Here is a 15,559-nt window from a genome sequence, read left to right on the forward strand (position 1 = left end):
GTGCTCTGGTTAGAGCAAATTCCATCATCTATCTTACTCAGTAGGTTAAACATCCATGACCGAAGCAATAAAATAGATAACCATTAAATACCAGAAATGTTTATGAGAGTAGTGTGGTAGAAGGGAGCTGAATTATAAGGCTGCAATTCAGGAATATGGAGCTCACAAGAACTGCAGTGGGCATGTTGGCAGGTTGTAGAAAGAAAAAAAGCAGTGTAGGCAAAATAGATAATGCAGGGTCTTACTCTCGCTCTATAAACCTTAGTAGTGCATTCAGATTTCACCAAGAGAGTTGTAAAGGAATACAAAGTGTAAGTTTTTATTGTACCAGACTTTACAGTAGACACTCATCACATGCAACAAGAGGTTTTAGGTACACTATATTGTGTGTGTGTGTGTGTGTGTGTGTGTGTGTGTTTATGTGTGTTTTCAGCCTGCCTGCTGCTGAAGAGTGAAGATCATATTGAAAAGCATAGATCTTTGTGTTACGCTTGTGCTCTTATCTCCCATTGATTTTTTCCTGGCTATGAAGTTGGCATAGCAGCTGTGTGTCGTTCCATGATATAAGATGCCTTCTGCAAACAGATCAATGTCTGGAGACCGCATTTCCTCTGGGCTCTCAGCAAGCATGGGCATAATACCTCACCGGATTCCAGATACACACTCTGTGATGAATGCATTCACTGGAGGTGTATTAACAAAATATCAAGACTTGGAGTACATGGAGGCAAACGTGCTTATTTAGATGGAACACTGTGAGCTTCTAGAATTTACACCATGTTTTATACAGAGAAGGAAAGGTGCAGGAGGGGATAACATCCTGTTCTGATTATGGTCACTTTTAAAAAGTGAGAATCTGTTCACTACCCACATATAAACACGCACAGAAACGAGGAATGACAGCTCACATGAATACATAAGGATTTAAAAGGTCTATGCTGAAGAGTTCTAAAGCTAAAATGAACTTAAATGCACACATTTGTGTCATTTTAAAGCTAGAAATCACTATCAATTTTATAACATTCTTATTCATGCAGCATACAGGCTGTTTTGCAGGTGTGTTTGCTAGCTAATTAGCTTGATTACATGCAAGTGAAAAGCAAGGACTAACAGTACCTTACATGGATAAAGACATTATCTTAAAGACTTTAATACTGGAAATCAGTCTCAATTGTTGATTGAGTCAGGTCATTTAGAAATGGCTGAATAAGCATGTCTAAGGCTTTTTTAGTTTTGATATTCATCTATGTTAAGAGCTATTAACTTATTTGCCTGAAGGTTCAGTTTTGCTGATTACTTGTATGTATACTCCAGTATGAGGCTCTTTCATGCCGACTCTTTTGTGTGTGGATGAGTTTAATCTGGCAGTTGTGAACATGCTCATGCTCTGGTGTATACCCTGGCTTTTACCCTCGCAGTGTACTTTATTAGAAACACCTATACACCTGCACATGATTGCAGTTAATCATGTGGAAGTAGCATAGTGCAGAAATTATGAAGAAACAGCTTCAAAAGCTTTAGGGAATGTTAACATCAAAATTTAATTAAAAGTGTGATCTTTGGGACTTGGGAAGTGTGATCTTTGTGATTATGGCATGGTTTTGGTACCTTATGGGCTGCTTTGAGTATCTCAGAAAATGCTGCTTCTGTGATTTTCATACACAACATTGTCTAGAGTTTACCTAGAATGTTCAAAAAAAAAAAAAAAAAACGCAAAAAAAAAAGAAAAACGTGAGAAACAGTTCTGTGGGTAGAAACACATTGTTCATATGAGAGGTCAGAGGAAATCGGTCAGATTGGTTCAAACTGCCAGGAAGGATTATAGTAACTCAAATAATAACTCTTTACAACCACGGAGAGCAGAAAAGCATCTCAGCATGCACAGAACATCAAACCTTGAGGAAGACGGGATATAACAACAGAAGACCACTTTAGGTTCCACTTCTGTCAGCCAAGAAGAGAAAGCTCAACTAATCTGTTTTTATTTTCCTAGAGATGAAAAACAACCTGCTTTTCTTCTGGATCATAGTGTGCTTTATTATTTGGCTTAAGAGCAGCAGTGATGCCTTGTCTCATATTTTCTCTCCCTTGCCAAAAGCAGTGGGGGAGTAAGGATCAGAGCATTGAAGTCCATAAAAGTTAGCAGTGGCACAGAGAAAAACAGTGGGATGAAAGTGATGTGAAATGTTTTTTGCCCTGAAAGTCAGCTCACTCTGGTCTTCTAGCCACTTTGCCAACTTCTAATATCAGATAGTCTAAAGTATTAAGTCAGTTTGTCCACTGTATACATACAGAATTTGCTTTGCTTGAAAAGTGTGAGCAAGTTTCCATCTGTTTTTGCCAACTCTTTCCAAAAGTTTCTAAAATTAGAGCTTCATGTCTAAAGTGTACAGGTAGCTGATGTTAGCATTTTAGCATCTTGCTGTTTGCTCACTCTGCCATTCAGTCATAAAAAATATATTACTAAAATATTTGACTAATTCTTTTATGATTTATAATGATGCAATGCCATTTCTTTATAACAGGTTCTCTTGATAGTCAGCTAAATCTATTAATATTAATATTGTTAGCATAGCTACACAGTTACCTAACATTGCATACATTTTAGGGGGTTAATCCAAAGCTTCATTGTACCACACTCTCTAAGTGATGAAAACTAATAAAATCTAATGGATTTATTATGTAAAGATGGCCACCAAAACAGTCGAAAAGCTTTATATAGATTTCATCTACAGACCTTTCCAAGACAAACACTGCTAACTCCATGTCTTTAATAAAAACCCTCCATTTTGGAAATGCAGTGCCAGTGTTTATCTTGGTGGTATTGCATTTCATGTCTTTGAGTTGTTGTTTTTTTTTGTTTAGTTTTGTTTTCCCAAAGCACAGCATGGTTTTTGCTAACACAAACATGATCTGGCTGCTCTGGGAGCTTACAGGCTTCTTTTTTCTCCCAACAAGCTGCAGTAGGGTAGAGAGTAAAGTGTCTTTGGGGAGTGTCTATAAAATGACAGACAGATCCAAATGATTATTTACTTAAATCATTTTTTCTACAGCCTTTAACATCCATTTTACACCCATTGCAACACATTCATTTTGAGGCCATAGCATTAAACATTACTTGTGCTTCTAAATCATTTTCAGGTTATTTGTGTATTTTGAGGGGAAAAAATCACCCATTGCTCCTTTAAAGATTGTCCACATGGATGAGCATATATTCAAGTATATTCCTGTTAGTACATATGTTATAGAAGAAGCAGAAGGTGTTCCTTCACCATAATGTCTATGTAATTTTTTACTCTCTCTTGATACTGTATTAATAAGCAAAAAAAAAAGGAGACTGTGATGTCACATAGAATACAGAACTCACAATGTCCTCTTTTCTGAAGATTTTCATGTGGTGGAAAAACATAACGATTGTTAAAAAGCAACACCTCCTATAAATGTTATATAACCATTGCTCAAATGGTTTATTAAATAAAGTTATCTAAAACGTCACCAAATCTAGTGGTAAAGCAGCTAAATTGGTTACACATAAGGCAGCACAGTGTGTGTGTGCCACTTCTATATATTTATGGTGAATTTCTCAGAAATGTTATGCAGCTGTTTCCCAGATGGATGTAAGTACATCTGCCAGTGTGCACCATTGCAGGAAGGGGTTAAGCAGAAAATGAGAACTCCTGCACTTTCCCTCACACATTTAAACCCCAGCTAAGAGAACTGACGCAAGAGCAATGGTGAAAAGCAAAGAAATGGAGTGGAGAGCTCTTAGTTAGAGCCATGGGATTTGAGAGAACTCGCTCTCTTTGTTTGGTAATGTGTCATTTTACACTTCATTTCTTAGCCCTCGCTCCAAATTTTTGACTAGTGGAGAGTGGCCAAGGACTAATCACAAGCATGGCTTCATCTCCACTCTATCACGTGATCCACAGAGGCCTTTTACGAAGAAGCAGAAGCCACTTACTCAGGGTTTTTTTTTTCTGTTGATGTTTTCTTTCCTTCTCTCAAGCCTGCTCTCTAGAGCTTGAAAATGCATGTATGCCCCAAGTGGAGTCTTCTTCCCTATAATCCAGGTCATACTCTTCTGGAGGTTGAAAGCAGAATGTTTACTTGTAGAGTGCTGTTGTGCTCTGAAAGCACCAGTTAAGATAATTCTGACTCTAGCAAAGCACATGTGGGATTAGTCTTTAGATATTTCGGAAATAATGTATCATATTTTGTCTAAACCAGGGGTCACCAACCTTTTTAAGACTGAGCGCTACTTCAAGGGAACTGAGTAGTACGAAGGGCTACCGGTTTGATACAAACTTCGTCAAGAGCAAAATTGCACAGATCACTTTTTAATAATAATAATAATAATAATAATAATAATAATAATAATAATAATATGGTGAAGAGACTGCTCACATGTCAATGTTAATTATTCTCCACAATTATTAACAATGATTTATACAACAATGATGGAAGGAATATTCACAAGTAATTTAGTCTTTTTCAAAAAAATGTTCACATTTCTGTGCACCATTTTTAGTTTAATGTTATGGTGTTTTCAATGAACACATGTTATTTCTTCTTTGTCTGTAAATGCCTGTTAGTGGGAAGCCTGGCACTGCATTCTGCTCACCAGTGTACTGTAATCTGGCGAATAATTTGACACTGCAAGTCAGAGTGAGTCTTGTAAATGTGCATCAGTAAGGCGTGTTCTGTGTTTGTTCTTGATAAAGTTCATTTTAGAAAAGGCTGATTCACAGAGATAGGTTGAACCAAAAAGGCATGCAAATTTCATAGCTGCTGTGCATTCACCACTGTACTTTTCTGTGTCCACAAGGCACCAAAGGTTTGATGCAGACTGATGGGCTTTGAGGTGGAGGTCATTTTGCAACGTTAGGATTTCTATCTCTACCTGTCCAGCATCCAATTTGAACAGAGCACTTAGTTGCTCAGCAGTGCATGTCATGTCCACTTGCATGAAAGGATTTGTAACGGCTTTTTCTGTCCTTAATGCGCCACCGGGTGGGTAGTTAGCATTGAAACTTTCGTGACGCAGACTGAAGTGTCTCCCGACATTGTGCCACTTTGCCGTCACAACAGTCGTCCCGCAAATGAGACACACACACTTTTCTTTGACTGACGTAAAAAGAACTCTTCCTCCCAAACACTGTGAAAATGGTATGTTTTCTGTCGCTTTTCTGCCATTTTTTGGGGGGTAAATCACAACTAACTCCTCATCGTTGCTGCACCACTTCCTTGTGTCAGGAGTCGGACGTGACGTGCGCGCAATATTGACATTTGACTTCAGAACAGGCCAGAGTTCGTTATATACATAAAACATTTTTGTTTTAATTTTTTTTAATTAAATAAAATGAAATTAAATATCGTCATTTTAAAATCTACGTTAATGCAAGCGTTTTTTATTCAAAAACTTCAGCAAGAAAATTTTTTTAGGCGTAGCTATATTTTGACCAGTGCTATTTTAGAACGTGCCTCGCGGACGCCTTAAGTGCTCCTTGCGGGCGACCAGGTGCCCGCGGGCACCGCGTTGGTGACCCCTGGAAACTCTCAGCTACTTATTCAGTATTTTATATTAAAACATTTTATTTAATAACTACTTGATATACAGTAAATGTCAAAACAAATAGCAGTTGCCACACAGGAAAACTATTTGCACCCGCAAGAACAAAAGAATGCCATGCCACATAGAGTAGATAGCTTACATAAAGTTACTTCTACAGCAGTGGCTATTTCACTTAATACCTGGTTATATATTTTTTATGTATCATATATATAATTTAATTAAAACCAAGAACTAACAAGCTAGCTAACATTTACACTAACTTATTATATTATGGAAATAAGTATCAAGTTAGCATATAGTTAGCAAGCTAATATAAGGCTATTATGTAAACAAGTAGCCAATGCTGCAAGCAAGTATATTTAGTGAGTACTAAATTAAGTGTGAAAAATATTGATAGCATTGTCCATTCTAAAAAAAAAAACAGAAGGGTGCTTTGAGTAAAAGAAACATGTTTTAGCTGTTGTGTAATTAAAACCAGTAGCTAACAAGTGAAAGCTTCTAACATATTTAGTAGAGCGATCAGTGTCTGGACCTTGCATTTGATTGCTTTGCAGGCTGCCTAAGGGTGGAAAACTTTGAGGAAATAGAGATGGAGATCTCAGGGTCATGCCGATTCATTCAGACTAATTTCCCATCACTACATGTTTTAGCAGTGAGAAGCAGTTTCAGGGTTTCAGAGGGGCTTGTTGTTGATTTCCGAGGTCAGTCTCTCATAGGCATATTTGGCTGAGAATTTCCATTAACACATACGCTGCTGACACCACTACACACTGTTATCCTTAACACACACAAAAAGAAAAACACTTCTGCCAGGAACACAGGGTTAATGAGGTGCCATTGTGTAGCAGGAAATGCTTTTGGATTTGTATGCAAATCTGTGAATGTGGTCTTAACGGTTATTAAGACGGTTGTTAAATGTAAAGTCTTTTAATTATGAGTTAACAAAATAAAACATAATGTGTATAGAGAAAAATATCAATGACTGTGTAGTTGATTACTTTCCAATAACAGCAAGTATTTAATTCCACTGACAAGTTAGCAACTAGATAAATATTACAATTTTGAATTCACTGCAGAATGGTACAGTATATTATTTCTTGGCATATCCAGAAAGAAAGAAACCAGAAAGCACACAGTTCTCTGTACTGAAGACTTTCCCATGGCAGAAAACGTACTGACTGTTACAAATTTCTGGCAATGGGAGCACAAGAGCAAAAGACAGTCTTTCTATAAATAGAAAATAACTATCATCTGTTTAAGAAAACTGAAATAAATAAATCAAGAAAAGCACTCCAGTTTCTGGCATTCAGAGAGAGATTTGCACAATTAAAAGAACTGGAGAACTGAGTTCACAGAACACATTGTATTGTCCATTTTCACATACTTTGTCCTTCCTTTGAATTGTAATTCAGTTAATAGTAACATTTTTGGATTTGACAGAAATTGTATGAAATCCATCAAAAATTTCATGAGTCAAGAAGTCTAGCACAGTCATTGGATGCTTAGTTATTAGACCCTCAGGCATGGTGAAAGGCTACTACTGTGGTCACTGTGTGATTAATATCATTTATTTAGTCACCGCCATGAAACCTCATCTTTTTCTTATCAAATCTGTGTCTGTGAAATTTACTGTGAATTTTGTCAGGTCCTTCTCATGTCATATAAAAACATTGAAAGTGACTAATAGAATTCTCTACTTTAAAACATTGTTTTAAACTTAACTAATCTGCATTGTTTAAGCTAAAAACTAGAATGAGTATTACTCTTGACTATATAGTACAGTTATAGAAGGGAAAATAGTTTATAATCTGGTATTACCCAGAAGAGGATTAGTTCCCTTTAGAGTCTTTTTCTTCCTAACAGCGTCTCAGGGAGTTTTTCTTTGGTACCACCATCTCTGGCTTGTTCATTAGGAATAAATTGATACATTTTTAATTCATGTTTTGAGATTATATATTTCTGTAAACTGCTTTGTGCAAGTGTCCAATGTTAAAAGTGCTATACATTAAAAATGGAATCGAACCGAATTAAATTAAAAGAGTGCTTCAATCTAAATGTAACTGTGAGCTACACCATCTATTGTAATGCATCCTTATCTCAATGCCACTTCATCATATCTATGCCACTACAGCCATAATGGTCTCTGTGGTCATCCCATAAAAGTATTTCATTTTGTGTTAAACCACTTTTTTAATCATGTTCCTCCAAGGCATTTCTTATAACCCATGACAAGGCCATACAAGCATCCATCACTGCACCTTTTTCCTGTTTTTCTATATTCCTGCAAATGTCATATAAAATGAGAATCTATCAGTAGTCTGAATTGCATTGGTCACTCTTGCTTTGCACCTCATGGGGGGTGAGCCTGTCATAATTTCCTTGCCCCAAGGTGGCGGTGACATTTGTTGTGGGTTCAGAGGTTCACCAGGAGACCAAGAATGACTTCACCCAAATCGGAAAACCTTTCCTTATGGGAACCGTTGCTCTCGGTAAGAAAGAAAGACATCTTGTTTTCCATATTTTTTCTCAGTCTGCAAATGGTGGAGGAACTGAGAGATTCCTGTAGGTGTTAATTGGGATGAGAGCTGCAACAGTGTTGATGTGGGTCTTCATTCTCTCTTCTTTTTTCACTCTGTGTGTCTTCAATTCTAATCCCATTAAGTTGGTAGCCTCACTCAGAGTGGTGGGGTCCTGAGGCAGCCTTGCACCACTTGCCACCTGAGACTTCTGTCAACAGAGCAAACATAATTCTGCTCACCAGAGTATCACTTGCTACCCTTTTCTAATTTACAGCTTGAGCCACTGTGAGACCTTCAGAGGGATAGCTGCTAGTTTGTGAGTCTTATTTAAAGGCCAGTTTATATAACTTTTTTCAATCTCTAATGCGATCCCTTTTTCAAGGCTCAGGCTTTGTTGTCATTGAGCATGTCTATCAGATCAAAGATATTTTCTACTATACAGTCCATTGTTGCCAGCTCTCTTCAGGAGAAAGTAGTTAATGCATGTCCAAAACTTGATAAAGAATTTGTCATATTCTTTCTTATGGTCCATTTATGCTGCATGAAGGACAAAGATTTTCTAAAGATAAATATAATATTATTGTAAAATTTTAACTCATTTTGTATGGAAAGTGGTCAATGAACACCAAACTATTCACTATTTAGAAAATAGATTCAAACCAGCTACTGATGTATTTACAACATACTGTCATATTTGTCAACACAGAGAAGAAGGAAGCAGTGGTAGTAAGTACAGTATTTGGTTTAAGTATGGAATAATGCACATTAATTACTTGTTAACAAAAGTCAAATTACAAAGTTAATCATTGATTAGTGATAGCAAGAAATGGTGATCCGTGATTTGTAATTAGAAAAAAAATTTGATCAGTGATTGATCAATAGGAACAATGTAAATCAGTACTTGGTCATATGGTGGTCAGTGATTGGTTATAAACATTGGTGATCAGTGATTGGTCAGTGGGAGACAATGATGAGAAAAATGAGAACCTTTCAACGGTCTGAAATGAACTGGACAGTCAGTTGCTGTGCACCTCATGGGGGTAAGCCTGGAGCAAGGGAATTATTACAGGCTTACCCCCATGAGGTGCACAGCAACTGACTGTCCAGTTCATTTCAGACCGTTGAAAGGTTCAGAGCTTCTCAAAGACACCAAGAATCAGTCAGGCTTTATACACTGGTGATGAGTAAACTAGTATAACCAGCAAAAATGTTGTAGGTTAAAGATCTGTATCAAGTACAGAACAGTTGCTAATGTCTAACCTTCAAAACTTTTTAAAGGTATATAAAAAGTCAACAAAGCTGACCAGACCCGAATTCTATAAGATTTTTAAAGGTAAATAGTAAACAGCTAAAAGAAGTATAATAGTCTTTTAAGGGTCGGCAGCTTTGTGTGTTTGTCTTAAATCCTATAGCAGGCTCTAGGGAGCTGCAGCAATTACAAAGGCTCTTACCTTTCTCAGTTTTAAGAGCCCTTGTAAGCTGCTGTAATGTACCCACTATAATCCCTTAGTACTCTTTCATATTTGACTTTCTTTTGTTGATGTGAAGTTTCACCACTTTCACTAAAGCCATTAGACTTCTTTTCCCCAGATTTGTTTAATAATGGCTGAAGTACACTTTTTTAAGTTCATTGGGAGTAGATGATGTGATTTATAGATGATTGGACAACATTCTTTGATGTTTTAGTAATGTTTTTGACACTTTCTTAATCGTCTCAGGTGGAATTGTCAACGTGATGCCATTTTTATTTTCTGAGATTTACCACAACAAAACACAGGTAACTTGTCCAATTATATTATCTCTGTTTCCTACATCCTAGTGAGCTCATGGGAAACCATTTAAATGTTACATTTTTTGGCAGGTCTTGTGGTTCAGAAGAGCTCTACTGGGAGGACTTACTACATGTACAATCCTAAATATATTATGGTAAGTATTTTTCTTTAATGAATTAACCACTTAAAGTATGGAAGGGCCAGACTTCCCATTCCTCACACATGTTTTGTTATTATATTCATAGTTATTGTATAATTCATAATATGCATTAAGATGAAGGATAAACTGATATTTGATGGGTTGTGTCAGATATGAAATATGTTAGATATGTCATGAATGAACAGATACTGTGAAAAAATGATTACAAATACAGATATATAAAGACAAACTTTTTCTTGTTTGTTTCAATAAAGTTTACAGGGCATCTGGTTAAAACTAGAGGTATGCATCAGGACTAAGAAAAAGTCATGTAAGCAGGAAGTTTTAACTTTAATGTGGATAAGTGGTCGGATATGAAGGTTATGGGATGAATCATGGATGACCCTGTATCTTAAATTTGTTACAAAATCTAAACAAATTGGAACTGTAAGAGCTAAACAGATATAGAGAGTCGTATTGCATTACAACTCTTAAATGCACTGATGTTTGACACATTTTTATGTCTTCAGGCTCAGCATCTAGTTTGTCCTTTCTCACTTTTATCTCATTCTAGTTTTACAAAAATCAGTACAATCTAATCAGCTGTTAAGAAACTATTGAGTTAGCAATCACCATTGTTACTCTAGAGAGCCAAAGCAATTTCATGGGTGCAAATGAAATGAAAGAAGAGTGGGTCCAAGCAATGAGAGCATATTCAGGCCATAGTGCTTCTAAAGTTTTTTGGCCCTTCTTCAGATCTTTAAATACTTTCTATTAAAGTTACGTTTGTTTCATCTTGGTGGAACTGAATTTCCCACTAACCCATCCCAATAAATAGCTTCTAGCTAGCTCTCTTATTTGGACACTAGAGTAAAAGCATCCCTAATGGTATTGCTTCTGTATTATTTATATAACCTCAGACCTTCTTTCCCCTTACCTGTGGCTAAGAACAAAATATTCGCATCTGTTTTCTTTAGTGTATTTCATTAGGCCTAGTCTGATATGTTAACATTAGGGTTATTGCAACTCTGCAACAATGAAGTTTTATATTTGCTGTCAGCCACCCTTGTTTCCGTCAACAGGCTGCAACATTCATCTCGGCTCATTTGCATCTCACAAATAGGTTGCATCTGGTCTTTTAGTGATGAAGGAAGCTAATTGGAATAGCAGGAGACGTGTTTTCAGAGCGATCACCACACAGCACAAATCAGCGCATTAAGCCACATAGTGTTTGCCTCTCAACAAATACATACACTGGCTCATAATGATTCAACAGGAAAATGTGTGGGGAGCACTTATTCTAACCTGCTTTGTTTATTTGGTGTGAAGGCTAATGTTTATGTCGGGGTTTTGTTTTTGTTTTTTTCACATTGAATGTTCAAACTAAACAATTAATTTCACATGTTCAGTAGTAGGATTCTGCCAACACTGCAAAAATCCTAGCAAGTAAAAATATCTTGTAATTCTTTTAGCATTTATAGTATGAATGTTCTGAAATAAATTATATGATATTAGTAAATTATTCTACCATAAATATCATAATATTATATTTTCTTATTCTGTTGGCAGGTTAATTTTTTTTTTTTTAATAAATGCATAAATTAAAAGTATTATCTGCCAAATAGATTGAAATAAAAAAATGGCTTAACAATATTTTACCTTATTATAATCTTTTAACAGGAAATACTAGATAAATAGGACAATTTTCAAAAACTTTTGTGAAAAAGATGCTGAACAGATTAGTAGTTTGAGCCTGTTAGAGTTGAAAGCACACTTTGATTATTCTGGACTTTATTCTCATAATAAATAAAAAATAACAGACTTTGTACTTTTGATTGATCATCACTGTGAAACACAATGTTCAAAACTGGTTTATTGGCATCGTACCTACAGGCTTTTGGCCCACACGTCAATGTGTTAAACAATTTCTCCTTGCTCGGTTTTGTCAGCTCATAATTTAGATATGTAATTATCACCCCAAAACATAAAACTCTTGTATCACCTCCAGTGCAAAGAGGACTGGAATAGTTATGCACTGAGGTCTACATAAGAGCTCAGTGAAGCATAACAGCAAAAAGATTAACAAATAAATCTCTCAGGAATCAGGGATGTAGGTTTGTCTACTGAATTCTGATGAATCTATTACTTTTTCTACGTAAAACAGTACATTTGTTTGTCATGTGCTAACATTAGTTAATCCAGTAAATCTGTATGTAAACATATTGAGTGCCAATAAGATTGATAAAGCAGTTTTGATAATAACTTACATTGTTGAAATGTTTATATATTCTTGTATCTTCAGGAACTGCTTTATCCTGGTCCCAGCAACATGGGAATACACCCTTAGATGGAACATCAGAGAATAGCAAGACACCACACAGACACATTCTCTCCTAGGGGAAATTTAACATTCCAAATTCGCATACTGCTGTGTTTTTGGTGGGGAGTGAGGAAACCAGAGAACCCAGAGAACCCATGTGTACATAGGCAGACATTAACCCAAGCCCAGGATCAAGCCCGAGACCGTGAAGTGGTGAAGCACTAATGCAGTCCCCATTCCCATCATGCAGTCTGTTTTTGTAATAACATTTATCTATTCTGTATATGGTTATGTGAGTTGTAATGTGTTTAGAAAGATTTCATGTAGTGTTATGTACATTATCTAAGTAAGCTGTTGTTATTGTTTATGTACAACTTCTTGAGAAAAATGGAAGTGTCATAATACAGAGAAAAAATGCATGGTTCATCTCTCAACATTTCCTGTGCCAGCTCTGAGTTTGCTCATATTTCTGCCTACGCTCTCTCTGCAACTAGGTCTTGGCAAGGGTCATAGTCTAATTTCATCTCCAACTGAAGGTGACATTGCCTGCCACTATTTGGCAAGAATTATCGATTTTATGTATCACATTTATTATAATAACACAGGTCTATACTCTCTTATTTCCCTTTAACAAAACAGATTACCTATATGTAAAAACCAATTACTCTACCTCTCTTTATTTTACACCTCACCAGCCAGCATTGCCAGTAGTTTAGTGGTGTGTTTGGTTAGGTTTACTTTAACATCTTAGCTTGAACACCTTTAATTAAGCATAAAGTTCTTTTTAGGAAAGTCAATGTAAGTACAACTGAGCATGTGTATACAAACATAAACCTGAAGATTGTTTGGCTTATATTAGATGCTTTCCCTAATTATATTAGATGCTTTCCCAGGACTAATTCCATTTGTGCAGTTTTTTTATTTTTATTTGTACCTCTTTGCAGAATTTTCTAGCGGATTTAGTTTGTTCTTTTTGTCAAAATATAAACAAACAAGTAGCTTAATTTATACCACTGCCAAACTCAAAAACCTTCTGAACGTGTGAATTTTTGCCCTAGTCTAAGTCAAGCCTTAGCTGTAGTCTAAACCAGAGGTACTAAGATCAGATGATGAATTGATGCAACAATTTAAAGGACAACAGTTGAAGTTAAGGTGCCAATCACAAAAGACCGTTATTGTGGATTATATGCACATTCAGTTTCTGTAGCACCTTATCCTACACAGAGTCACGGGAAGCCTGGAGCCTATCCCAGGAGACTTGAAACACAAGTCATGGGACACCTTGGATGGGTTGCCAACCTATCGCAGGGCACAATCACACACTAAGGACAATTTTGAGATGTCATTCAGTCTTGAACTCGAGAGGAAACCGAAGTACATTGAAGAAACCCCTGAAGCACACAGAGAACATGCAAACACCACACACACATAGAGACAGGACCTGAATCCCAACCCCAGAGGTGTAAGGTACCTGACATACTGTATATATGTATATATATACCTTATATATATATATATATAAGGTATATATATAAATATATATATATATATATATATATATATATATATATACTGTCGGTTAACAAATGCTGAAGTTCTTTTTTATATCATCATCATTCGCAAATTATGTAGGTCTGCCCAAGATTCTGAACAAAGTTGGTGACATTAATTAGAGGCTACTAAAGCAAATTCTAGCAGATTCATCGTCCCATTTCACAAGGTCGCCTTATATCAAAATTATATCAAACCCATAGTCTAAACCATTTACCGTTATTGGCAAAGCATTCTCCTAAGAAAAATATAGTGTGACTCATATTCCTATTTGCATTTGTGTCTGTAGATATTTTGATCTGTTCAGTCCGAATAATGTATTAATATGTGCATATTTAGTTGCATGGCTAAGTGGCAAAATCTCCAGTGCATCTCAAGTATAAAATTTTACACTATCTGTATCTCTATTTCATTTGTCTCCATCAATCACTAGTGGTAACCAGCAGTGTTCGTCCTCTCTTGCTGTCAAATCTGACATAAGACAACACAGCTCAAACCAACGTCCTCATTCCAACCATTTTGTCAGTGCTCTAAATCCATCAATACTGTCAGCAGTCTGTGTTGACATACAGACCAATACAACTACTCCCTCTGTAATAGTGATGTCTCCTAATGCCGAGCATCGCACTGCGCTATTCCGCAGTCTAACGATTACTTTGTCATACTAGAGGCGAGGGAATGCTCTGACAAATGACATAACTAATGTCTCCTGGTTTTGATCCAGTTTGCTATAGGTGGAAGCGGCTCTGCACAGCCTATAATTGAGTCATCAATGAGCAAGCGGGGAGCCAGAGCAGACGCAGCTAAATTGTTAATGGCCGTTGGCTGCACATTGATCACCGCGGGACTTTGTATGAGTTGCCTAACACTGATGAGCTATTGCATTCCATTTTGCCATATTGTCACCTGAGTGTAACCCCTAGTGCCCCCTCCATCACTGTGGTCTGAGTGGGAAATATTCACTATGCAGGCCTGACTGTGGAAAAAAATGGAGTCTAACAAACCAACTGAAAGGCCATCAAGAAGTCACACATCATGAGGAATTTCATAAATCCAGAGATGTTTGTAAAGTGACACAGATATGGACTCCAAAGCACTCTATTTAGATCTAGAATAAGCTGCCAAGTAGCAGCACTCCAGCTATTAGTGCATGTTCAGATACATGGGGCTTGCAATCGCTCCTGGTTTTGCAAAGACAAGTGTTTTAAGAATACTTTCACTTGCAATTTCCCAAGCTATAGAAGGAACATCTTGGTCTGATCTAGGGGTTTACGGTTTGTGTTAGCTCTCTTATTTCTCCTGAAGGACAGCTGAAAGAAAAAAGCTTCCATTTCTTCTTTTATTTTTCTTCTGGCATTTTTTTAGTGATTAGGTTTTAGTGTTTTCTACTTTCAGTAGATCTTTCTCTCTCCTTGAGATAAAGTGGTACCTTAAAGCATTGGGGTTCATTTGTTTTTGATTCAGTTTGAGCTTCGGCATGACTCAAACCAGTCCAGTCCAACTCCTTAAATCTTTGAGGTTGTTTTGGCATTTATTCCAGGCCATGCAGCGCTATTGATTCCTTGTCCTTGTACTCGGCACACAAACACTTAGTTCATAAAGCCTGTAGGATAGGAATGCAGGGAAGGAACATTGGCTGGCCTGGATTATACAGTTTGCCATATGCTGTCTACTGATTTCCTGCAG

At 36.7% G+C, this 15,559-nt stretch overlaps 1 protein-coding gene across 2 annotated transcripts in view; it reads left to right on the forward strand.

Moving 5' to 3' along the window:
- si:ch211-51h4.2 (uncharacterized) overlaps window positions 1-15,559 on the forward strand; it is a 117,788-nt gene that overhangs the window by 62,114 nt on the left and 40,115 nt on the right. For both annotated transcript variants that reach the window (XM_060864784.1, XM_060864790.1), the window contains 3 exons: window positions 7,962-8,061; window positions 9,810-9,868; window positions 9,953-10,017. In XM_060864784.1, coding sequence (XP_060720767.1) covers window positions 7,962-8,061; window positions 9,810-9,868; window positions 9,953-10,017 — 224 coding nt within the window. The remainder of the gene's footprint in view (window positions 1-7,961; window positions 8,062-9,809; window positions 9,869-9,952; window positions 10,018-15,559) is intronic.

This window comes from Tachysurus vachellii, chromosome 1 (assembly GCF_030014155.1).
Source record: "Tachysurus vachellii isolate PV-2020 chromosome 1, HZAU_Pvac_v1, whole genome shotgun sequence".
Classification (NCBI taxonomy): Eukaryota; Metazoa; Chordata; class Actinopteri; order Siluriformes; family Bagridae; genus Tachysurus; species Tachysurus vachellii.